Source organism: Danio rerio, chromosome 3 (assembly GCF_052040795.2).
Source record: "Danio rerio strain M-AB ecotype USA chromosome 3, GRCz13ab, whole genome shotgun sequence".
Lineage (NCBI taxonomy): Eukaryota > Metazoa > Chordata > Actinopteri > Cypriniformes > Danionidae > Danio > Danio rerio.
The window spans coordinates 38,317,501-38,344,807 of NC_141023.1; the positions used below are offsets into that span (position 1 = coordinate 38,317,501).

Below are 27,307 nucleotides of genomic sequence, written 5' to 3' on the forward strand. Positions count from 1 at the left end.
TGCCCAGACAAACATTATATAAATATAAGGAATTATTATATGATTATTATTATTATTATTATTTATACAGGAGTGCCACAATTGTATTCACCTAACCCCACCATTAACCCTAACCATCAAAGTGACGTCACTAGCTCCATTTAAGTGCATTGTGTCTGACATTGCATCGCTGAGTGATGCAGTCTCAGCTTGCATCATAAAGGCTGCATTCAGATACTATTGCCAAGACATGGACCTATCATCCTACCTCAGTGAAATCGATAATTTTTTTCAGTGGTGTGATATGAACTGTCTTGTGTTAAAAGTAAAAAAGACACAAGAAATGGTCCTTGACCCAAGAAGTGTATCTGAACATAGGCCTGTGATCATTAAAGACACAGCGATACAGCAAGTTACCTCTTCCAGATACACAGGGTTCTATATGGACATTGTTCTTTGTTGGAGAACACACATTGACAGCTTGTGCACACAACTACAACAGAGGCTTTATTTTTTTTAAGAAGGCTGAGATTGTATAAAGCTGGGTAGCAATATCTTGCTTGTCTTTTACCAAGCTACGTTTAAAAGTCTTATTCACTATGGAACCACAGTCTGGTTTGGAAATCTGTCTGTTCCATTGAAAAGTAAATTGGTTCATATTCAAAAAACAGCCATGAAAATCCTATCCTATCCTATCCAAAAAAATCTATAATTGTTGAAGTCACCATTTGCCCTAAGCAGTCAGTGTTCTGTAATTTTGCAGATAAGACTACATGTGTACATGCATTGTTAACACTTGTGTAAGAAGTGTAAGAAACAACAACTTTGCAATGTTGCAGTTGCTAATTTGAAATTGATTTGGCAGATTATCAATAAGTTTTTAAAGGTCATGTGAAGTGCTTTGAAATGCGCATTTGTATTGGATGCTTTATGTAATCTCAACCGAAAGAGAGGTGGAAAATGTGTTGTTCCTTCTCTTTTTAAAAAACAGCAATAGTGTTTTGTTTTATTACTGCTGTGCCAGTGGGAGTGGTTGAGCTCAAGTGCTTCAAATGAAAGGCAAATGAAAAGTATCTTAAAGGGGGCGGGGCGTGTCAGATACTAGAGAGCATTTGATTGGTTATGATATGATGAGAAACTGTATTTGTGACGTGATGTGAATAAAACGTTGATCTATTTTGACTAAAGTGACATGCAACAAGCTTTACATGTTTATATCAGTTTTATACTTTTTAAATGCAATTTTTTTTTTCACTGTTTTAGAGCACACTAGCTTATAGATATCATTAAACCGAAAAATACGGATACTTACATATAAAAGACTCTAACTTAATTTATGGGGCCTTTAAGATTTCAGGGTTTCCCTATTTAAAGGTATAGTTCACCCTAAAATGAACATTTCCTCACTATTTACTCAGCATTGACAGCCAACTTCCTTTGTGTTTAACAGAAGAAAAAAACTCAAACAGGATATGAACTGGAGTGGATTGGAGGTTGTGTAAACGGTGACAGAATGTACTTTTTGTACGTGAACAAAGTATCTCTTTAAGTAACACTTTAGTTTAGGTCACAGTTTATGGTATTAACAAACCATTAACTGCTAATTAGCTGTTAATTAATAGTTAGTAAGATGTACGTTAGGTCCAACGCAATCCCACAACAATTCGTAACTTTTTGATTTAGTGGCTAATTTGTATGAATTCGTACAATCTAATTCGTACAATTTAGTTTGGCTGGTTAGGTCACACTATCTTGAGGGTCCAATTTGTTGAATAAAGTTCAATTGCATCTACATGACAACTAATTCTCATTAGATTATAAGTAGACTGTTGGGTTAGGGTTGGTGTTAGGGTTAGTGTAAATTGCCATGTACTTGCAAAGTTTCTCATAGTCAGTTAAATGTCTGTTGAAGGAACAGTATCAACAAATATTAAGCAGACAGTCTACTAATACTCAAATCGACCATCAAAATAAAGTGTTACCATCATGGACAGTTAATATATTAATAGGCAGGTAATAAGCCAATAGTTAATGCATGAATTGTGGCCTTTAAGTATATAAGGCTTATTTTGCATGACTGGAATGGTGGATGGCTTAATATGATGGTTGTTTTGGCTGCACTGGAGTTTAGTAGCACAGCAGAAGAATTCAAGGAATGTTTTTAGATGGTCCAGATTTGATTTTGAATTGAATTTTTAAAACTTATTTTTTTTATTATTATGACCAGTTGAAAGCTTTGGATGACTAACTGGCTACACTACAAATCACATTTCGCATAAGCATTCTTTTACATGAAAGTATGTATATCGTTACTGTTAATGCTACAATATTTCCCAAAGCAGCAGATCTATTGACACACTAAAAAAATGCAGTCAATGCAGCAGCATATCTACTTTTTGAGGGATTTATTTACTCCTTAAAACCAGTTCAAGCAACTCTAGACTGAAATAGTGGGGGATGGAAGACAGGAGTACTGCTAAATAAAAAGTAGTGGGCACATCGATTTTTGGCAGGGATGTGTCTTTGAGTGTGTGTGTGTAGGGATACACTGGATATAGGTAGCTGGTGTGATGAGACTTCACGGTGTGTAGTGCTCCTTGTGGGTTGATAGTGAGTTGAGGAGACACTTAGTGCTGCTACTCCAGAACCTTTGTGTGGGTGAAGGTTGTGTGTATGCGTATGTGTGTGTGTGGGGAGGGTGGGTGGATGGGACGGTGTGATTTCAAAAGTATGTTTATATTCTCCATCCCTTATTCTAAGGCGGAAATGTGTGCAAAAGAGGATCTACTAAATGTGTAGAAATTTGTGGGTCAATAATGTTTTACATCATCACGGAAAAAAGTCAAACTCCTCTGAACAGTTAACTCTCACTATGGAGTTTTTTTCTAATTGTTCATTTGTTCATTTTTCATCCTGTGATCATTACAGTCAGTCAATGGATCAATAGATCAATCCACCTTACCCGTTACTGGATCAATCCAACATTAAAGCTGTAATCAAGTCAACTGATAATTCAATACATCTGAACAGTGATTCAGCCAGATTTCTAAATACCATCACTGGGACAAAAACACCTGCTAGACAGCTTGAAAAAAAAAAATCAGACATGTTTTTAGAGTTTGATCTATGATGGTCATCTTATGGTGACTTTTTCTTCAGTGGTTTTTTTAGCCGGGCCAAGATGTGTTTGCAAGAGAAAATACACAAGAAGAAGAATATGAGCAATAAGAGTGAGATGGAGAGAATAATGGGGTAAGAGAGAGATAGAGAAATGTCATACTGTGTCTGTATGAGCACTATTAAATTGTTCTGCTTGGGCGCACTGGATGTAGGAGTGATAGGCCTTGTCCAGCCTTCCCTGCAAACAGTTACATCTCACCTAGCAACTCTGTAATTCAGCACACGATTTAAAAATAAATATTCACCTTTCCTGCCATATCAGCTTCAGTTTACTGATCAGTTGACATGGGATTTGTATGCAGATCTGTTATACAGCTGTCTACAAATCCAACATTCATTGTCGGTGACAAAATTCTTATTTTGCTATTTGGATCAAATACAATTCACAAAAGTGATTTGGTACAATAAATGTAATGTGTCCATTTTCATAATTCAAATATTATTTATAAAAATTTAAATTAATTATTATTTAAAGTTTGATTACATAAACTATTGTTGTACTGTATTATGCTGTTGTGGGTGTCTTCTGACAGTCATTCATTTATTCATTCATTTTTTTACATCTTAATCCCTTTATTAATCAGGGGTCGCCACAGAGGAATGAGCCCCCAACTTATCCAGCATATGTTTTACGCAGCAGATGCCCTTCCATCTGCAACCCATTACTGGGAATCACCCATACACTTTTACATTCCCATGCATACACTACAGCCAATTTAGCTTATTCAGTTCACCTATACCGCATGTCTTTGGACTGTAGGGAAAACTGGAGCACATGGAGGAAACCCACTTGAATATGGGGAGATCATGCAAACTCCACAAAGAAATGCCAACTGACCCAGCCAGGGCTTGAACCTGTGAACTTCTTGCTTTGAAGCAATCGTGCTACCCACTGTGCATCCATGATACCCTCAGACAGTCAAAAAAAAAATTTTATAACTATATATAGTACAGATATGTGTATGTAAATCACTGTAGTCTGTAGAATTGTAATGTAATAGTAAATAGAAAGTACGTTAGCCATTTTTATAACACCGAAAAAGGCTCATTTGAGGATACAGCAAGGCTAGAAGGATAGAAGAAAGCAAAAATAAAAACTAGGATAATTGCTAAATAGTTTTTACATTTAGAAATACATTTTTCCCACACACTGAAAAAAACATTCTTTTAAACATTTTCTAAAAATGGTGGTGGCACAGTGGGTAGTGCTGTCACCTCACAGCAAGAGGGTTGCTGGTTAGAGCCTCGACTGGATCGGTTGGCATTTCTCCCCGTGTTTGCATGAGTTTCCTCCAGGTGCTCCGGTTTCCCCCACAAGTAAAAAGACGTGCGCTATAGGTATTGGGTAAGCTAAATTAACTGTGGTGAATGAGTGTGTATGGATGTTTCCCAGTATTGGGTTGCAACTGGAAGGGCATCTGCTGCATAAAACATATGCTGGATAAGTTGGTAGTTCATCCGCTGTGGCGACCCCAGATTAATAAATGGATTAAGGCGAAAAGAAAATGAATGATTTTCTAAAAATATTATCATACATTTAAAATCAAAATTGCTAGTAGGTGATGATAGTTCAGTATCTTAATGAGTAATACTTATCAAAATTATTATTTAGCAAAAATAACCATGACACATTGTAATGCACTATATACACTCACCTGCCACTTTATTAGGTACACCTGTCCGATGCTTGTTAACGCAAATTTCTAATCAGCTTATCACATGGCAGCCACTCAATGCATTTAGGCATGTAGACATGGAAAAAGAGAAAATATCCAGTGAGCGGCAGTTCTGTGGGCGCAAATGCCTTGTTGATGCCAGAGGTTCCAGCTGATAAAAAGGCAACAGTAACTCAAATAAACACTCGTCACAACCAATGTATGCAGAAGAGCTTTTCTGAATGCACAATAAGTCAAACCTTGGGGCAGATGGGATACAGCAGCAGAGGACCAGACCGGGTGCCACTCTAGTCAGCTAAGAGCAGGAAACTGAGGCTACAAGTCATACAGGCTCAAAATTGGAGATTGGAAAAACATTGCCTGGTCTGATGAGTCTCAAATTCTGCTGTAACATTTAGATGGTAGGGTCAGAATTTGGCGTCAACAACAGGAAAGCATGGCTCCATCCTGCTTTGCACCATCACCATCAACCTTAACCATTAAAACAATGGTGTGGTTTTTTTTTTTCTTGGCAAACTTTGGGCTTATTAGTACCAATTTTGCAAAACCAATTGTATCAAAGCCACAGTCTACAGTCTGTTCATGTTCATACCTTTATGACCACAGTTGACCCATCTTCTGATGGCTACTTCCAGCAGATTATGCGCCATGTCATAAAGCGCGGATCATTTCAGACTGGTTTCTTGAACATGACAATGAGTTCACTGTACTCAAATGGCCTCAACAGTCACCAGAACTCAATCCAATAAATCAACTTTAGGATGTAGTGAAACGGGATACTCGGATCATGGATGTGCACGGTACAAGTAATATTAAGTGTATCTGATAAAGTGGCCGGTGAGTTTATAAAGTACATATTTGTATGTAAATTACCATAAATTATATTTACAATACTTACCTTATTAAATATTTACTATGATAGAGCATAAATCAATTGAAAAATAAAGCAACACATAGAAAATGATGATTCTGAAGTCGCCATGGAATAACTTTATAAGTCCTAATGCATTTTTGCTGTATTTAGAGACTGGAACAGCTTGTCCAGTTTTATGTAGTTTAAACATGGAATTTGATTCCATGTGGGACCTTTTTAATGCCTCGCTGAGTGTTTTAAGTAATGGGCCTATTTATAGAGGGGTTGTTGGTTTACATCCCATGAGGCTGTTCTCCAGCTGTAGGGCCCTTTAGAGACGCTCTCAGCCTAAACAGCTCCAGCAAGACCACAGCAATGATTGTAGATGATATGGAGACTTGGAGGATAAAGGACATCCGCCAATAGCTGAATGTAAGAGTGCTTCCCTTCCACTTTGTATTCAGAGCAACATTAAACCGAAGGCAATCTGCGCATATGAAACATACCCTTCACACTGGAGTTTCCTTCACGTTTTCAGTTTTCGAAATCATCGGTTTTTATTTCACTCACTCTTTGTAAAGATAGACTTTATCTTAAATCACCGCACAGTGCTTTGTAAGCCTTTTCTAATCTCAGCCCAGCGTCCTCTTCTGCCGCGTCTGTGTTTTATGTCACTGTTCTGATCACTCATGCTTGTCAAAATTCCCAATTCACTGCCAGCCACAAACACTCTTGCCGAGAGAGGTCTGCTTCACGTACACTAAACAGCATGAATCTGTCCTTCAATTTCAATGTATTCTGCAGTTTTGTTTGTCATTATGATTCGTTTTTACACCGCAGAAGAATTGCAAATATACATGCTGACATTCTTCTTTCAATTTCCTTTTTCCATTTCTGCCTCCATCTCCTGATGATCTGTTCCGCAGATTGATTGTTCCTGCTGTAATTTGCCTTGAATATTGGTGGGCATGTAGTCTAAAATTGACGTTTTGATTTAGTCTGTGTAAATTGGACAAAGATGGCTTCTGTAGTGATGATGATGATGATGATGATGATGATGTTTTTACTGTCTCTCACCAGTCTCGTCAGACACCGGAGGGTGAGTTCCTGCCATTGGATCAGTGTGAACTGGATGTCGGTTTTGGGACAGGTGCAGATCAGCTCTTCTTGGTCTCTCCCCTCACCATCTGCCACGAGATCAATCCCAAGAGCCCCTTCTTTGACCTGTCCCAGCGTTCGCTCATGAACGAGCAGTTTGAGATCGTGGTCATCTTGGAGGGTATTGTAGAGACGACGGGTGAGTAGCATGTCTACACTCCACTCTCCAGTCTTTAATGAAATCAGTGAGTCCACATTAATGTGGATTTAATTAAAAACATAATTTTCTCTGGTTTGGCCTTCGATCTGTGATGAAATAGAATGGTCATTTTTATAACACTAAAATGAAGACACTTTGGAAAATACAGTGAATTAGCTGATTCATATTTTACCTCAATTATATTTCCCCAGACACTGATTTTCAGAGGTATTTTTATTTTTTACATTTATATGGAAAGAAAAGAAAGAAATTGTGACCTGATGAAAACCTTGTAGGTCGAAACCTTTTTGTTTATTTCTCTCTTACATTTAAATTGGCACATTTTATACGTTTTCACAGAAAATATTGCAACCCAGGCTCATTGGAATTATTTGCCCAGGGATACATTTTTTTAGAAGTGAGAAATATGTATCGGGGGCTATGTCCTCTTGCAGTTTTTGTTTCACAAGTCCACTAGAAGCTTCTGTGTATATTTTTGACAATTCCAAATATGTTACTGGGACACGTTTTCTTGTGTGTGCCATTTCTCTTATATCCACCAGAGGCTGCTGTGTACATTTCTGCGTATCTTAACATCCTTCTTGTGTCCATAAGAGAAGCCAGATGGCTTGTCAATGTGCATATTATTCATTCATTTTCTTTTCTGCTTAGTCTCTTTATTAATCCCCAGCTTATTCAACAAATGTATTACGCACAGATGCCCTTCCAGATACAACCCATCACTGGGAAACACCCATACACTCTCATTCACACACATACACTACAGTCAACTTGGCTTACCCAATTCACCTGTACTGCATGTCTTTGGACTTGTGGGGGAAACCAAAGCACCCAGAGGAAACCCATGCAAACACAAGGAGAACATGCAAACTCCACACAGAAACGCCAAGTGACTCAAGGCTCAAACCAGCGACCTTCTTGCTGTGAGGCAAACGTGCTACCTTCTGCTCCACCGTGTAGCCCTGTGCATAATATATCAGCGTTATATTGAGTCGCCCACAGACCCGCTTCCTAAATCCTACCAATGGTGTTTTCAAAAGGTAACTAAATGAGAAAAGGTACTGCAGACGCATGCTTTTACCATGACATCACACAGCTTTTATTGGGTTTGTTTCACCTGTTTTTTTTTTGGAACCATCCTTCACCAGACATAAACCCCAGTCTATTCTACTCTTCGGTTCAAGTTTGACACCATTCACGGTGAGCTATCGAGCAAATCATTTGCATCAGAAAAGCCATACACATGAAGGTAAGTACTGCCTCATAGTGTTTTCTTTACACACAAAATACAGCCATCTGTACATGCAAGCACATTTCTCGGTTCTCAAAATTGTATCCCTAGGCACATTTTCCAAATGAGCCTTTGTTGAAATATTGAATATTTCAGATGACAAATCCACTTGAGGGTGCTGTGTACATTTTTTCAAATCTGAAATACGTTGCTTAAGGAATGTTTTGTTGTATGATTCAGATTAGAGCTGAAGATCTTTGCCTGAACCTGTGGTCGCCCATACACTGCATATTACAGTAGAGCGCTAAACAGCAATGTATGCACAGCCAGCTGACAGGAAAGATGAGGTCACCCGCTACATTGAGAACTGCTGTAATGGAAAAACTGCTGTAATGGAAAATTAAATGGATGTTTCTGGCTGGTAGAAGATGAACAAACAATCATACCCAAAACTTGTAAAATTAGTCAGATCAGAACTGTACAGCAGTCGGTTGGCATTTCTGTGTGGAGTTTGCATGGGCTCCCCTTGTTCACGTGGGTATCTTCCGGGTGCTCTGGTTTCCCCAACAAGTTCAAAGACATGTGCTATAGGTGAATTGGGTAAGCTAAATTGTTTATAGTTTATGTGTGTGTATGAGTTTTGGGTGTTTCTCAGTGATGGGTTGCAGCTGGATAGGCATCCGCTGCATAAAACATATGCTGAATAAGCTGGCAATATATTCTACTGTGGCGCCCTCTGATTAATCAAGGGACTAAGCCAAAAAGAAAATGAACGAATTTTAGAAATCGTTAAGTTGTTTTGTGGTATTTATTTGGTGTTGTTCAATGATATGTACCTGTAAATATCATCAGTCTAAAAAGATATAAAATTAGTGTTTAACTCAAAACTGCAGAAGTATATGTTTGCAGTTTCACAAAAGAGTAGGCTGAGCTCAGATTTCCAATAAGCCTATATTGATAAAATTATACTATAAATATAAAACAAAAAATGGTCAATATTGGTGGTGACAATGAGTAAATGAATGATTCACTTTTTAAACTGATTCATTCGAAACTGCTCATTCAATCATCAAAAAAATAAATAAATAAAATTAATCGGCTCCATACAAAATCACATGGGATGCCCTTTCCAATAAATAGCTATTTTGCAGAGCTATCCAAACATCATTTTTTGGTTCAAAAAAAGAGATCATGATTTCACATTTCTGAATAGACAAGTTAACAAAATAACAAGTAATATACTAACATATTTTTAAACTGTAATTTTTTTATTGTCATTTTACAACCCTGTTCTAGGTTCAAGGATGTAAAATACAAGAACACTGGACAAAATAAAAAATACTTTAATGACCCCTTGGAGTCGGGTCCATGTATTTGTCTTTTTTTGATTTGACTTGTAGCCAAATCTCACAGGAAAATAATAAACAAAAAATATATCCCCTACCTAAACACCCAAATTAAACTAATTCACCTAACAAAATAACATAAATACAAATACAAAAACTTCACCTACTTCACTAACTATATATAAAAAAAGAGAAGAAAATATTTACAGAAAAGTGTGGCGTCCAACCCCTACTGCTTCTCAATGTGTATATACATAGTACAATATTTACAATAAGAAACAAACCAAAAAACAACACAACAAGAGAAGGAAAACACGAATGGAGAAAAAAAAAATAGACACACACCAAAACGGAAAAACACAATAAAAAAAAAAAAAACACTTAGCAACTACAGTATATAATTCTTTATTACACCAAATGCAAATCAAGACGCCAACCAAATTGCTCTCTCGCTCCACGCCTGTTTTCCCTTCTTTTTAAAAGATGCCCTGGGTCACTCCAGCCAATCCCAGGGCACATCGTTTGCGTAATTAGGGCGGCCCTGTGCAGATGAAAAGAGAGACACACACACATACACACACACACCTGTGAATGCAACAATAGTTCAATATCATGTCGCTCATAAAGGCGAAACTAAGGAAAAAAACTAAAATCAACCACTGTAAATGATGGATGGTTTATTTATACCAATTAATTGCAGATTTGAGAATGTTTGTAAATTACCACTAATTCTCTGACAAGAGCAAAGCAACAATGTCAACGCAAATGTAATATTCTTTTGATGCATTCTTCAAAAACAAGCCTTACCTTATTCAAAAAAAGAAAAAAATCTAAGTGAATTTATCTTGCTTTAATTATATTTTAATGAAAACATGACACACTTATTAATTAAGTACATACTTTACAGTGAGTTAATTTATCATCCCCCATCAAATCTAACTGAACATCACTTCTCACACTTTGCTTTGACTGCGATTAATATTCAGTGTTCTCTGTCACATCCCTCAGCCCCGGTTTTCTGTCTGAATGGTCATAATAGGTAGAGTCAGGTCGGCAGGGGTGTCGAGTGGGTTGTAAAAGAGTGTCTTTCTGATTGCATTATCAGGCCTGTGCTCTAGCCATGCTGTTAGCAGTGCCTTGTGCATAATAAGTTTTTTCAGTTGCATGCTTGTCAGTTTGATGTATGAGCTTCAAACCTGGTTCGACTTCGATCTGTTCCTGGTGGCTTTCATGCAGGCAGAATGTGTGGAAGTAGAGGAAGAAACCGAGGAAGGCAGTATGGGATTTTCTTTTTAGGATGTGAGAGAACGAGAGCAGTTGTTTGTGCATTCATATTTTCACTGCACAAATAAATAGAAACCTAATTAAGATTTACAGTCTCGTCTCTTACTCTCTATTTCATGGAAAGTTAATTCAGTTTGTAAGACGTTTTCTAAGCATCACTATTATTATATTGCTTTGACCAAATATCTTACCCTTCATATTAACCTTTGTACAGGTATACAGGTATTGAACAGGTTTTTAACAAATGTTGGGAAATACACAAACACACATTTTAAAATAAATTATACCATTGTCTTTGTGCAATCTACAAGAATGTAATTTTGTGAGAAGGATGATGTAAAAAAACATTATCATTCTTTTGCTTTTTGTAAAAAAATTAAAATAAAATACATAAATAAATAATAATAATAATAGAACTACACTTTTTACGAACCATGCCGACCGTCTGTTGTGACTGCATGCTTAGTTATTTACTGTGCTATTTATTTACTATAAAATGGTACCAGTGATGACACATGATCTGTTTGTGTTTCATAATCCAAGTTGATTGAAATAACATTTATTACAAATACTCTAATATAATAAAATACAGGTACTTACTTTTTGGAAGTGCAATTTCTTCACATGCTCTAAAAGAAAATCATCCCATTCTGATGACCTTACTGAAAATTTTATTTTGATTCTCATTTCATGGCTTCTTTAAGTATTAGTATTATATTATTTTTATGTATTTTTTAATGTCTAGATTAATGTATATTTAGCTTAATTTTAACTTGAATAATTTTAGTACTTCAGCTTAAATCTTAATATATATTTATACAGTTGACATCCAAATTATTAGCCCTCTAGTGATTTTCTCTCAAATATTTCCCAAACAATGTTTAAAAGAGCAAGGAATGTTTCACATTATTTTTTCATAATATTTATTCGATAACACTTTATTTTAAGGTTCCAAAATAATGTATCAATTAAGCATTAATTAATGGTTCCTTTGTTTACAATTAAGTATTAGTTAAGCTTAGTTAAACTTGTGAATAATATATGGCTTATAAAGTTGTAAATAATGATTAAATTGCGTTTACTTTATGTTCAATTAATCATGAATTATGTATTCGCTCAAGCTTAACTGATGCATAATTGTGAACAAGTTAATCCTTATTTACACGTTTAACTGAGCTTAACTAATGCATAATTCGGGACCCTTAAAATGTCATTACTAGTGCTTTTTTTTTTTAAATAATGCTAAATTGTGAACAAGCTAACTATTAATGCTTAATTAATGCATTATTTTGGACCCTTAAAATAAAGTGTTACCATTTTTTTCTTCTGGAGAAAGTCTTATTTGTTTTATTTCAGCTAGAATAAAAGCCGTTTTTATTGGAAAAAAAAAACAGTTTAAGGTCACAATTATTAGCCCTCTTAAGCAATCTTTTTTTTCAGGGTACATACAGGCAAATCCAGAAGCATAGTAAGTTCACAGGCAAATGGTCGATACAAGCGGCAGACAAATTAAAAAAGACAACAAGGGAAGGGTCAGACACCGAAAAACCAGACTAGAAGAATGCTTCATAATGTTGCAGGGTAACCAAACAAGACACAGCCCTGTCTGTGAGTGTGTGGGCTATATATATATATATATATATATATATATATATATATATATATATATATATATATATATATATATATATATATATATATATATATATATATATATATATATATATACTTTTTTTTTTGCTCGTTCAAACTACTTATTTAAAATGAGCTGAAACAACACAATTCTTAAAAATTTCATTGGGACAACCTCATTTTTATGTTCAATCCACATAAATGTTTAAAGTGTTAAGTCAACTTAATCAATTTGTGTTGGGACAACATGATTGAATTGTGTGGAACCCTGCATTTTTTACAGTGTAGTCCGTGTAATCAGTCTTGAGTAGCTCCCAGCTGTGTGTGAAAAATCAATGGAGAACTGGGAGAGGTGAGTGTGTGTGGTGCCTAAAGGGAGTTGTAGTTCATATGGTGGCAGATTTGCAGTCCAAGTGAAAGAGAATGTTCTCCAGTGATCTATGAGGGTTAGATTGCTGGTGATCATGACAAATCGTTATACATTGATTTGCCTAACTACCGCAACTTGTCTAATTTAACATAATTTAAACCTTTATTTTTTTATTTTATTTTTATTTTTTTATCAGGATCCCCATTATCCACTACCTAGTGCACTAGCCACTTTAAATTGAAACTCAACACTAGTATCTTGAAAAAGGTGTAAAATATTATGTAATGTCATAATGGCAAAAATAAAAGACATAAGTTATTAGAAATTAGTTATTAAATCTATTATGTTTAGAAATGTGTTGATCTTCTTTCCATTATACAGAAAGTTGGGGGAAAATATACAGAGGGCTAATAATTCTGACTTCAACTGTATTTATTTATTCATTAATTCATTCATTTTCCTTTCGGCTTAGTCCTTCCATCAATAAATCCGGGGTCGCCACAGAGCGGAACGAACCACCAACTTATCCAGCACATGCTTTTACGCAGCTGATGCCCTTCCAGCTGCAACCCATCTCCGGGAAACATCCATACACATTTATTCACACTCATGCACTTCGGACAATTTAGCTTACCCAATTCACCTGTACCCATGTCTTTGGACTGTGGGGGAAACCGGAGTACCTGGAGGAAACCCAAGCAAACGGTGGGAGAACATGCAAACTCCACACAGAAACTCCAACCGGCACAGCCAAGGCTCGAACCAGCGACCTTCTTGTTGTGGGGCGACACAACCACCTACTTTCTTTTTTTGAGACTTTTCTTTTGAGACCTTTCAGAGGAAGATGGGAAATGTGAAATGTATTTCCACTTCACATGTTATTATTAGTTTTTTTATTGTAAATTACGACTGATATAATGGAAGCACAATGGAGGGAGCCTTTCAATTTGAACTCTCGCTCTGTCAGAGAGATGATATAAGAAGGACACAAAACGCAGAAGGGTATTACATAGCCTTGGTGTCAGCGATGCTCTTTATTACAGGTATTACAGCAGTGACAGACCCACTCAGCACACACACTTATCAAGCATATCTCTGCACACCAGGGGAAGCTTCCTGGAAAACTCTTTACTCACTATTTTTTTCAGTAATTAATTTCTTGTCAGGCCAGTAATGGAGCAAAGAGTGCTGATTAGAAACAGTTAACCGCCCTGCTGACCGAGAGCTGAGGCTTGTCATGTACTCATAAGTGCTTATTGATCCACTAAAACCCTGGACACAGACTGAAATGTCAAGTTAATAATTTTACACATGCTGTGGCACAACACAGCACCACGGCTCTCTATCCCTTTAAAATATGTACATGCTAGGGTTAGTTTAAATTTGTAAATGTTAGTTTAAATTTACATGTCTTTGTATAGCTTTTCCAAAAAAGGCAAAGCAAAAAATGTAGGGTTTGTTGGATAATTAAGGAATACTTTACCACCAAGTGTCACATTAACACCAATAACAAAAAAAAAAAGTGTGTTCAAATTCTTACATTTTCAATTACGTTTATATACACTCACCGGCCACTTTATTAGGGACACCTTACTAGAACCAGGTTGGACCTTCTTTTGCCTTCAGAACTGCCTTAATCCTTCATGGTATAGATTCAACAAGGTACTGGGAACATTCCTCAGATATTTTGGTCCATATTGACATGATAGCATCATGCAGTTGTTGCAGATTTGTCGTCTGCACATCCATGATGCGAATCTCCCTTTCAACCACATCCCAAAGGTGCTCTATTGGATTGAGTTCTGGTGACTGTTGAGGCCATTTGAGTACAGTGAACTCGTTGTCATGTTCAAGAATCCAGTATGAGATGATTCGTGCTTTATGACATGGCGCGTTATGCTGCTGGAAGTAGCCGTCAGAAGATGGGCACACTGTGGTCATAAAGGGATGAACATGGTCAGCAACAACAATCAGGTAGGCTGTGGCGCTGACACAATGCTCTAATGGGCCCAAAGTTTGCCAACAAAATATTCCCCACACCATTACACCGCCATCAGCATGAACTGTTGATACAAGGCAGGATAAATCCATGCTTTCATGTTGTTGAGGCCAAACTCTGAGTCTACCATCCGAATGTCGCAGCAGACATTGAGACTCATCAGACAGGCAACATTTTTCCATTCTTTTATTGTCCAATTTTGATGAGCCTGTGCATATTGTAGCCTTAGTTTCCTGTTCATAGGTGACAGGAGTGGCACTCAGTGTGATCTTCTGCTGCTGTAGCCCATCCGCTTTAAGGTTTGACGTGTTGTGCATTCAGAAATGCTCTTCTGCATAGCTCGGTTGTAATGAGCAGTTATTTGAGTTACTGTTGCCTTTCTATCAGCTCGAACCAGTCTGGCCATTCTCCTCTGGCATCAACAAGGCATTTGTGCTCACAGAACTGCCAATCATTGGATATTTTCTCTTTTTCAGACCATTCTGACCTTTCTGAAATACTCAGACCAGCCCATCTGGCACTAACAACCATGTCACATTCAAAGTCACTTAAATCATCATAACCATTCTGACGCTCGGGTTAAACTTCAGCAGATTGACTTGACCATGTCTACTTGACTAAATGCATTAAATTGCTGCCATGTGATTGGCTGATTAGAAATATGTGTTAACAAGCAGTTGGACAGGTGTACCTAATAAAGTGGTTAAAAAGCGGTGTACCTAATAAAGAGTTTATATAAATTGCAGAACATAGTCAAGTCAAACGATGTTGATTTATAAAGCACTTTAAAAACAACAAGTGCTTACCAAAGTGCTATACACTCATACACCATCTAAAACAAAATATAAATACAACAGATATAAAACTCATATGGTAATTTAAGCCAAAGAGTAGAAATGGGATTTTTTTTTTATATTTTTTTTTTATATTATTAATTCATTCATTTTCTTGTCGGCTTAGTCCCTTTATTAATCCGGGATCGCCACAGCGGAATGACCCGCCAACTTATCCTGCACGTTTTACATAGAGGATGCCCTTCCAGCTGCAACCCATCTCTGAGAAACATCCATACACACTAATTCACACATATACACTACGGACAATTTAGCCTACCCAATTCACCTTTACCACATGTCTTTGGACTGTGGGGGAAACCGAAACACCTGGAGGAAACCCATGCGAACGTGGGGAGAACATGCACACTCCACACAGAACACCAACTGAGGCAGCCGAGCATAAAACCAGCAACCTTCTTGCTGTGAGGCGACAGAACTACCTACTGCGCCACCAAGTCACCTTTTTTTGTAATATTTCTTATATATTCATTTATTCATTTTTTTTTTCGGCTTAGTTTCTTTATCAATCTGGGGTTGCCACAGCGGAATGAACTGCCAACTTATCCAGCATATGTTTTTAAGCAGCGGATGCCCTTCCAGCTGCAACCCATAACTGGGAAATATCTACTGTATTCACTCTCATTCTCACACTGCATACACTATGGCCAGTTTTACCCAATTCACCTCTGACATGTCTTTGGACTTGTGGGGGAAACCAGAGCATCTGGAGGAAACCCACGCGAACACTGGGAGAACATGCAAACTCCACACAGAAATACCAACTGAAATGCTATCCACTGTGCATTGCCATTTCTTACATATTTCCTATAATATTTCATAGCCTTATTTCTTTTAGTTTAGGTGGAATACAAGCTTCTATTTTTTTCATATAAGGTTAAGCATCTACCTCTAAATTGTGGAAATTGTAGTTTTGATCTCTATTATACTTCAAATGTAGTTAAATAACAAAAGCATGCGTGAAAGCTGTCAATTTGATGCTTCCTTTAATCATTAGCATAGATAAGAGTAACGGAGATGACAGACAGACAGACAGTAATTAGGTATGCTGACAGAGTATTGCACAATCAAGGGTCTTACTGTGAAGTGTGTGAAATTTGTCTTGCTTTAAATGAGAGCTTAAAAAGCTACTTTCCACTGAACCGCGGTGAAGCCATTGATACATTCGCAAACCCTCTTCCAGCATTGATCCATCATTTAAGCCTTTAGATGAAGCCAGGCCACCCCACTGCTCCTGCTCAGCACGATCACTCTGCCAGCAAAAATATGGCAATTTCAGTGCGATTAATGTCACATAAACTGGTTTAATTACATGGAATGATGTAGTGCCAGCAGAAACGCTAATCTGAGAGTGAGTTGTTGTGATTTCCATCCTTCAATTTTGAAAATGGAGGCTGGTTCATGTTTTATATTAGGTGCTGCTAATTAGTAGGCTATTTAATGATGATTATTTCATCATGAGCAGATCCACACGGAAGCTCTGAGGACTTGAAACACCTGTCACTGATGAAGATCTGCATATCTTATGCTCTTGCATATGTGATTATTAAATATTTGGCTTATATGCTGCTTTCAGTTGTCTGTAATTCTCCTAGGGCCAGATTAAACTAGTAAAGATATGCAGATTTCTTTCTTAAGTCTGAGCTTAATTATGAATAAACAACTAAATGATCTCATAAGAGCAAGAATGACTGTTGATAATATATAGTAAGATTCTGATAGTGATATTTCTGATTTCTTTGTCAATTTTTGCTCTGGCAACAGTATCTGAATCAGAATCTGCTTGACATTGCAACCTGACATTTTCAATGTAAAATGTATTCAAACGAGCATCTATACATATGAAAGTGACACTAGTGTATTTAACAATACTCAGCTGCTGTTTCTGTTGTGTTTAGGGGTGTGAAGCACTGACAAACACAACTCTGCACATAAAAGAGGATGATCTGATTCTTAAGCTGTGGTCACACTGCACTTTTTGGCCCGTAGACTTCCATTCATACACACTGTGGTAGACCTAAAATGCAAGGTTGTGCGACAAGTTTCGCATTTCGCAGCATTTCAATGTTTAAGCTTGGTGACCTGTGAAATCACATCATGTGATTGCGTGAGACCAATCAAAGATCAAAACGTGACCTCTTTGCAGAGAAATTTAAAATAGGGAGCAGTCGCTCTCTTTTTATTAACGTGGTAATCACATTGTTTTATACCACCCCTTTTTGCAGCGCCATATGACAGAATGTTGCAAGCACAAACTCTAATGTGACCTTGACTTAAACACGGGTGAAATGAAGCTGATGTTTGCTAGCTGTAACAAGGCCAAATTATATCCTATATCCATTGATTCATTCATTCATAATTTATTTGGCTTAGTCCCTTATTAATTAGGGGTTGCCACAATGGAATGAACCACCAACTATGCCAGCATATTTTTTACACAGCTGCAACCCAGTACTAGGAAACACCCATACACTCTCAAATTTATACATGCACTCATACACTAGAGCCAAGTTTAGTTAATTCAATTCACACCTTTGGACTGTGGGTGAAACTCATGCAAACATGGGGAGAACATGCAAACTCCATAGCAACTGGTACAGTAAGTATAATCGAACCAGCGACCTTCTTTCTGTGAGGTGACAGTGCTAACCTCTGAGCCACTTGCCAGCCCATTCTATATCCTTTAAATGCAATTGTGATGCTAGTCTGGCTTCATATTGCCTGATAGATTAGTCCCTGCCTGCACTGATGAATATCAGTTCCTGATTCTGTAGCTCGACTCTTTGATTCATGCAGAATATGGTCAGACTAAGTCAGAGAGAAACAATAAGCTGCTGAAGGTCACACAGTATTGAACAGTGCCTTTTTGTGTATAAACACTGTCACTGCATAACATTCAAAAGGCCTGTTGTAACCTTTGATTTGGCCCGCCATCCCATCTAAGAAAGGTGTACTAATGATGAGCAGGGTTGGGGCGAGAGATTGTCATTTCTAGTTTACAATAATCTTTTTTGTTTGTTTGTTTTATTGCTGAGCTACAAAAAAGCCAACTGAAATGAAATGTTTCATTGAAATGTTAATTGTAAATATGTAAATAAATACTTTGTAAAAATGAAACTACTGTCACTTGACAGATAGAGGACGATGCAGAAGACATTTGCGAGCAAATCTAGGCAAAATCAGGTGCAATTTGACCAGCGTAACTCCATTCTGTTATAAATGAGATCGTTTTTACTGTAATGAGTTCATTATAAAAACTAAACTAAAAAAAAAAAAAAAGTATACTGCATCAGTTAATACAAAGCAATGTTTTCTAGTTATTTCTAAATATTATGAAATAAAACAGAAACTACCCATAGCAGCTAAAAAAACAACAAAAAAAAAACATTTCATTCTTAAGAACACCAATTGTTCCATTACTGCTTCATCGATTGTTCTTAATTTCATCAAGAAAGAGATTGGATTTTCAGTCTTCCTGGCCAATATTAAGAGTGAAAGACCACAGCAGTGTAAAACTATGGCTTGTCTGTGTTTATGACTCACCGAATGGCCCCCTGGCTGAATTATGGGTTGCAGAAGTCTTAAAACTCTGCCTTGCATGGCCTTCTCACGTACATTATGTACCGAGAGTCTGTAAATAACATTCTTGGACAAAGCCAGAATAGGACAATATAAATCATTCCCATGGCCAGGCTAACCTGACAATGAAAACCCCCTTATCTGTAACACATTTTGACCATAAAACCGTCTTCTCCATTGTAATGCTTGTTCACAGTGTTGAGAATAACACATTACAGATAACAGGAGTCAAGCAATCAGATTTATTTTTTAAAGTAACATATCACTTATTAAATTCCAAAAACATATCGGAGAGACTCAGATATCACCAGTTAATTTGGTTTTCTATTTATTGACTGACAGTAGATGTACTAAGTGCATTTATGTTGTGTATGATGTGCAAATGTATTAATGTTTATTGAATTTCTACCATAAAAGCTCTGCATACCCGGTAAAAAAGTGCCTCTTTTCAGTTACTTTTTTCTGTTGAAAGCAAAAGATGATATTTTTAAAAATGCTGAGAACATTCTAGCATTGACTTTCATAATATTTGTTTATCCTTCACTGTAAAACAAATCCTAAAATAGTGAGTATTTCTGTATTTTGTGATTGTTGTTTTTATTATTTTATAAAAATAATAAAAATTTTATATTATTTTCAGGATTTTAAAATGTTTTGATTGAGCATTTGATTTTACCTCTGTGACTCATGTGCACATGAGCACGCATACATGTTATACAAATCTACATTTGCTGACAGAGAGTTTGGGCTACTTATAAGAGTTATGGGAATTGTTTGCCCAACAATATTTAATTAGATGAACTTTTTCTTTTGTTTTATGCCTTACCCAGAATATAAAACTGCATATAAACACATTTAGATCATTTATTTTAATCAATACTTTTGGAATGTGAAGAGACTTTCAACCAGCACAAACAAATGTTTCTGAAGGCAATCATCTACTGCACCTTAAATCTTTCTTTCAACAACTTTTAACCTGGAAAAGTTTGAAAAAGTGACTTTTATTAGCATTTTTAATAGTTTAAAGAGATATGTTGTCTGGGTTGATTTTGTACATTACAGTACAACGTTGTAATAAACTGCCAGTACATTTTCTGTTATTACAGACTTATTTATCTACATATTATTTCTTAAACATTATATTATTTCAAACTGCTAAAATGTAAATAAAAGTCACTTTGTTAAACTGTAGAGCTGAATTTTCAACATTAAAAGTCGACAGAGCAGAGATTAAGGTCCCATAATAAAATTCACAACCATAATTAAAAGGAAAACATCACTAAATACAAAAACAGTTAATTAACATATATATTTATACAGTATACTAAGAAAATGAATGGTTACAGATTTTTAACATATTTCAAAATACCTTCTTTTGTGTTCAACAGAAGAAATGATCTCAAACAGGTTTGGATTCACTTGAGGGTGAATAAATTGGAGTACATTTGAATTTTTGTGTAAACTATTCCTAAAAGCAGTGGTCTTAAACTCAATTCCTGGAGGCCCTCCAGGAATCCAGTTTGAGACCTGTGCTTTAAAGTAATCCAACATTTTAATGTATTACTTTTAAGAGTAACTTTCCCCAACATGGCTTGTTTATCATATGCCATTTCTCTCTTACAGGTATGACGTGTCAAGCTCGTACTTCATACACGGAGGATGAGGTGTTGTGGGGTCACAGATTCCTGCCTGTCATGTCTCTGGAAGAGGGCTTTTTCAGGGTGGACTACTCCCAGTTTCACAGCACCTTCGAGGTGCCCACACCACCCTACAGCGTCAAAGAATACGAGGAGAAATCTTCACTCCCTTCGCCCCTGCTCACCCCACACCGGGAGCGAGTCTTTTCCATGGACTGTCTGGAAACAGGTGACGAAGGCCTGCATCCCGGAAGCGCTTCATGTAAGTTGCCCAGTAAACTCCAGAAAATGAGTTCGTCTGGCAGAGATGATCTCCAGAGGAAGGTGTTACGCTTGAGCTCGCAGCAGTCTGAAAAAGCCTCAAGCACAGGAGACCTTCCTCTTAAACTGCAGCGCCTCAGCTCTAGTCCCGGGCAGGTTGACGGAGAGGCACGGTTCCACCTCAAAGCCCTGAAGGTAGGTTTCCAGCCCATGGCCTTGTCCACTGGAGACCTCCACCAGAGGAGTCTGCCTCCCACGCCAGCAGTGGTCCCAACACACCCTCCACACACACCCAGCTGCAGGCCTGAAGACAACCTGCCTGCCAAACTGAGGAGGATGAATGCAGACCGCTGACCTGAAAGTGCTTTTAAGACTTTGTGCTAATCTGAAGGTGTGTATTTATGTTGAACACAGACTGATACTTTCAGATTTAGGGCAAAGTTGTGGTTTTATTAGTAATTGATTATGAACTCTTGTAGAGTAACAGTCAAGAATGAATTTTCTGATTGCACAATGAATGATTGCATTGGCTTGCACTGCAAAAAAAAAAAAAAAAAAAATCATATTTTTTGACTTAAGGTAAATTTTATCTAAATATTAAAGTCATAGTCCACCTAAATAAATGAAAATATACTATTTACTCACCCTCAAGTGGTTCCAAATCATTATGAGTTTTTGTTTCTTCTGTTGAACACAAAATAAGATATTTTTAAAAATGTTAGGGTGCTTTCACACCTGTGAATCGATTCATTTGTTCAGAAAAAAGGGATTAAAACTGTTACAGTGTTGCTCTTTGTTCTTGGAGCAGTTCGCTTTCATTCGGCAAAGTTTTTAAACCGACCAAAAGAGCTAAAACAAGTCATGTGTGAGCAAACTTTCCTCACATTGGTCAGAGTTTCATGGTTTATTTTGCAGAGTCCCCCTCAGCTGTCAGGGAAGTCGTGGTTTGGTGCACTGTTAGACCTTACCGGGGTTTTTTACAGTAGAATACTGGCAACACTGTTGCCAGCTACTCACTGTAAAAGTTCGGTTACAGTAAGTAACTGGCAACAGTGTTGCCAGTTAATTACTGTAACTGAACCATTACAGTGAGTGGCTGGCAACAGTGTTGCCAGTTTTCTACTGTTACTGAACCATTCCAGTGACTGGCTGGCAACAGTGTTGCCAGTTATTTACTGTAACTGAACCAATACAGTGAGTAGCTGGCAACAGTGTTGCCAGTTAATTACTGTAATAAAGCAGCAGTGGTAACTAACTGGAAACTGTGTAGAATTAATTACTGTATTGTAGTGATACAAATCACAGCATTATACTGCATACACATTAATAGTATGTCATATATAGTTATTGTAGTGTTACTAAAATTAATCAGTATTTTTAGCTGTTATTTAAAAATAGAAGACATAACATTTTTTCAGACAAATTAATTTTATTGTTTTGGCACCAAACAAATAAATAACAGAAAATGTTTAACAAAATTAAAAAAATCAGCAGATATAAATATTGTCTTACATATTACAGGTCTGCACAGTAAGGCTGCGGTCACACTAACATTTAAGCATGCAATATTCTGCACTGCGAAGTGGAATTAAACAAAATAATTAGAAATTGAAAAAGCAAGCCAGAGAGGTCATGTTTTGATCTTTGATTGGTCTCAAGCAATCACATGATGTGATTTCGCATTCAGCGTTCTCCAAGCTTGAACTTTCCAATGCTGCGAATTAAGAAATTTGTCTCGTGAGCTATCATTCCAGGTCTGCAGTACTCACATGCGTATGAATGGAAGTCTATAGGGAGAAAAGTGCAGTGTGACCGGGACTTTAAGCTGTAACTCTAATTAAACACACCTGATCAAACTAATTAAGGCTTGTTAGAATTCTATAGGTAATGTTGAAGCAGGGTGGATTCTAAACTCTGCTGCGCTGCAGTTCTCCAGGAACTTGGAGTTTGACCCCCATGGTATATAGCAGGGGTGCTCAATCCTGTTCCTGGATATCTACGTTCCTGCAGATTTCAGTTGCTACCCATATCAAACCCACCTGCCTGTAATTATCACGTGGTGTTCAGGTCCTAATTAATTGGTTTAGGTGTGTTTGATATGGATAGCAACTGAAATCTGCAGGAAGGTAGATCTCCAGGAACAGGATTGAGAAACCCTGGTATTAGCAATACTTTTAAAGCAACTGCCAACATTTATCACAATCACATATTCAATAAACACACACACACACAAAGTGCTGCAGTGAAATGTGTTACTCTCTCCTCAATGCTGACCATGCAAAAAAAAAAAAAAAAACTGAACAGCAAAAAACACAAAATAAATATTTTAAATTTTAAAGTTTTAAATATTTAAAAACTGTGTCAAATCTCAATAAAAAGTTTAAAATAATTGTAGAAAACAAAAATAAAGTTGGCAACACTGAAAAACCAAAGGATAAAATCTTTTACTATTATAATTATCTCATGACAACAAACTAGGTGGAAACACAGCTCGGAAAAATACTTAGCAACAAACTCACAACCTGGGACCGGACAGTGGAGCTTTTGTGTGTGGATGGCTATGTGTATCATGTTTTTGTGATTCCCTGTGATGATGTGTACATGTTACCTTACTGAGATGATGGAATTTAATTTTGGCTTAGTTGCCAGAAAGATACATACAACTGTTAGCATCTGTACATTATGGCAGTATGCAATATCCAATAAATACATATACTGTACTTAAACAAAAGTAATGTAAGAAGTTATATGAGGAGAGGCTAACTAGCTAACAATGTAGCTTTCAAGTACACAGTTCAAGATAACAACAGTATAACTTAAAACACAGCCTTATTTTAGAAACCCTCAAAAACATTTGAACACATTTTACTTACTCATTGTAGATTCTTATTTAAAGCCTAAAACATATCAGACTCTAAATCTGAATTGATGGACATAGCATAGAGCACACTCAGCAGTAAACAAATCAAACACCTGGCTCCCTTAAAGGGCCGGCATTTTCTGAAAACTCTTTCTAACACCTTTGTGTTTAGAATAAGACGGACAGCCTGTGGGAGTGTGTGGTGGTGCCTAAATCATTGTTTTTTTACAGTTATTTACTGCACAATCTACAGAGTAACAGTGCAGTTATACTAATTAAACACACCTGATCAAACTAAATCTAAAGGTAGTGTGTTGAAGCAGGGCTGGAACTAAATTCTGCTGGGCTGCGGCCCTTCAGGAGTTTGACATCCCTGGTACATAGCATATTTTCAAAGGAACTGCCTACATTTATCACAATCCTGCACATATCATTGAATAAAAACAATAAAAATATAAAAACTTCATCCAAAGCAAAAAATAAATAAATAAATAAATAATAATAATAATAATAAATAATCTGATCCACATGTTGTTCCAAACCTGTAGTAATAAAAATAAATAAATAAATAAATAAAATAACCTGATTAATACATTTATTTAGGAAAGCCTTTATACTATACTGTTAATGCCACTTTTACCTACTTCATTTGAAGTTTTCCAGACAAATTAATTGAGTCTCTGCAAAAATGTATGTACGTGCTGTTTAAGATATTTTTTAAATAACACATTTGGTCCCACTTTATATTAAGTGGCCATAACTAATAAGTACCTACATAGGAATTAATAGTTTGTTACAATGTACTTATTGTGTAAATACATGTATTTACTATGTACTTATGCTTGATTAAATACATTTATGTAATTACATCTGTAATTAACTTTTGTAATTACATTTGTAAATACACTGTTGACCATCCCTTACACCTTAACCCACCCTTAAACCTACCCAAGCCACCAAACTTGTCCATAACCCAACCTCTATCCCAACTCAAAAGCACCACAAGTGTTCTCAAATACATTATAAACACAGTAAGTACATTGTATTTATTTTTTAATGTAAGTACATAGTAGTTAAGGCCACTTAATATAAAGTGGGACCACACATTTTTACTAGTTATTTAGCAAAATACTAATATTCAGCTTAAAGTGCAATTTAAAAGCTTAACTATAGGCTAAACTAGGCAAATTAGATTAATTACAGAAAAGTAAACAAAGTTATAAAATGATTGTGATAATTTGGTTGCTCTGTGTGAATATTTTTGCCTTTAAATGCATCTCGTCGATATCTTTACCTTTTAATTAGCTCTGTGACATTGACATTGGTTGACTCCTGATACTCAATGTTAAAAACATAAAAGGAACCAAAGAAAACACAAAGATGTCTGCAGAGAAATTTAGCTTATCATCAATGCATTGTCTCACTTTCTCCTCAATACTGACCATACATATACCAAAACTGAAAAGTATATACAAATATATATATATATATATATATATATATATATATATATATATATATATATATATATATATATATATATATATATATATATATATATATATATATATATATATATATATATATATATATATATATATATATAGCAACATAAAGCATCAGAGTACATGGGGTAATAATGGTTGAGCAGTAATTTACCATTTATTATCACAGTAACTATCTGTAATGGGTACATAAAGTAAATTACTGTAATTTATTCTTTGCACTACAAAATTTCATACAAATCCTGCTCCTTTTACAGTAAAATACTGTTTCCTTTTATTACAGCAAAACACTGGCTATTTTACAGTTATTTACTCCATAATCTACAGTAAGGGTTAACAGTGTGGTGTTTGACAAGGTGCGTGCGATGTTTCTGAAGAGTGAGAAGGGATGCGGTGTGGAGGGGTGACAAGGGTACGTAACGTATTTAAGGTCCGGGGGTCACTCGTTTGCAGGCATCCGGGAGTCTCTGTGCATTTGTTAAACTTCTGGGAGACTTGGGATGTCTGGAATGACCTCCCACCCTACTCATAATTCTCTCTTCATATAGCCAAATGCCTATTACATATACATAAAATACTGTGATATAACCAGGCTCGGATCGTATCGCTTTCTCACTACAATCAATTTGCTCCAAAGTTCTTTTCATTCAAGCTGAGACCACTTAATTGAGGCGATCTCAGAGCAATTGTTTTGGCGCGGATCCGAATGCGATTGCTGGATTCACATATGCCAACTGAACTTCGCTGACTGGAAAAACGAGACAGGTTTTGAAATAAAAGTCTAGATGTGAAAGCACCCTTAAAACCTGTAACCATTAGTAGGAAAAACAAATACTATGGAAGTCAATGGTTATATGTTTTAAAATATCTTATTTTGTACTCAACAACAACAACAACAAAAAAGAATCTCATATAATTTTGTGATAAGTGAAGAGTAGGAAAATTATGACAGATTTTGGGGAGTTTTGGGTGAACGATCCCTTTAAAAACAAGATAAATGTTGTAAAAGTTAAAATATTTATAGGTCCTTTAAACATAAAAATTCAAGAAGATAAAACAAGACTCATTTACTTGAAAGACAGCAGGTTATGTGGTGTATTCTGCCCTACAAAGGCAAAAGACCTTACCTTGCTGAAGTGTTAAATTGAGATTTCAAAGTTTTTTTGTTGTTCAGACAAACTAGTTATAGATAGGACATTGGAAAATTGGGAATTACATGTTTTAGTAATGACATTTATCTACATTAAAAAAAAAATCTTGAGCTCAAACTTTTGACCTTTGACCCCTATTTTGAAGTTAATTACCTGGATAATTAGACAAAAATTCTCATTAAGAAAAGGATGCTTTGCAGTGTAAGAAGCTGGAGCTGAATAACTAATAGAAAGCATGTGAGACATTTTTTTACATTCTTTTCTTTGAGAAAGCACAAAACTCTAGCTGAAAGTACTGTGATTTGACTATTTTAGCTGTTTACTGGTGGCTATAAAGTCACCAAATGTGTATCTCTCTCTCTCTCTCTCTCTCTCACACACACACACACACACACACACACATACACACACACACACACGCACACACAATTATACACATTTACAATATCTGCATGCCTGCTACTCATCTCTAGCTATGTATCATACAACCATCTGTTTTCCCTATTAAAATGAATAAATTCTATTTATAAAGCTTGAAAGTGGAGTCTGTTTGCTAGTCTCTCTGGTACAGAAGAGTGAAAGGTGAATTCAT

General features: G+C 36.3%; 1 protein-coding gene and 1 long non-coding RNA gene across 7 annotated transcripts in view; one reads left to right on the plus strand and one right to left on the minus strand.

Annotated features, from left to right (window-relative positions):
• The window catches only part of kcnj19a (potassium inwardly rectifying channel subfamily J member 19a), a 51,605-nt gene extending 24,351 nt beyond the window's left edge, over positions 1-27,254 (plus strand). The window contains exons 2-4 of one of the 6 annotated variants that reach the window (XM_087245018.1): positions 6,769-6,985; positions 20,925-22,148; positions 25,905-27,254. In XM_087245018.1, coding sequence (XP_087101144.1) covers positions 6,769-6,985; positions 20,925-21,553 — 846 coding nt within the window. In that variant the 3' untranslated portion in view covers positions 21,554-22,148; positions 25,905-27,254. Of the gene's footprint in view, positions 1-6,768; positions 8,716-8,892; positions 10,398-16,477; positions 18,046-20,924; positions 22,149-25,904 lie in introns of those variants that run through there. The other 5 variants (XM_087245017.1, XM_087245020.1, XM_087245022.1 and 2 more) reach the window with 5 other exon arrangements.
• LOC147845809 (uncharacterized) lies at positions 16,086-19,086 on the minus strand. The gene is made up of 3 exons (XR_015481116.1): positions 18,654-19,086; positions 18,121-18,601; positions 16,086-18,053 (listed from the first exon to the last, which is right to left on the minus strand). It is a non-coding gene; the product is annotated as an uncharacterized LOC147845809 (long non-coding RNA).
• Positions 27,255-27,307: the final 53 nt, after the last annotated feature.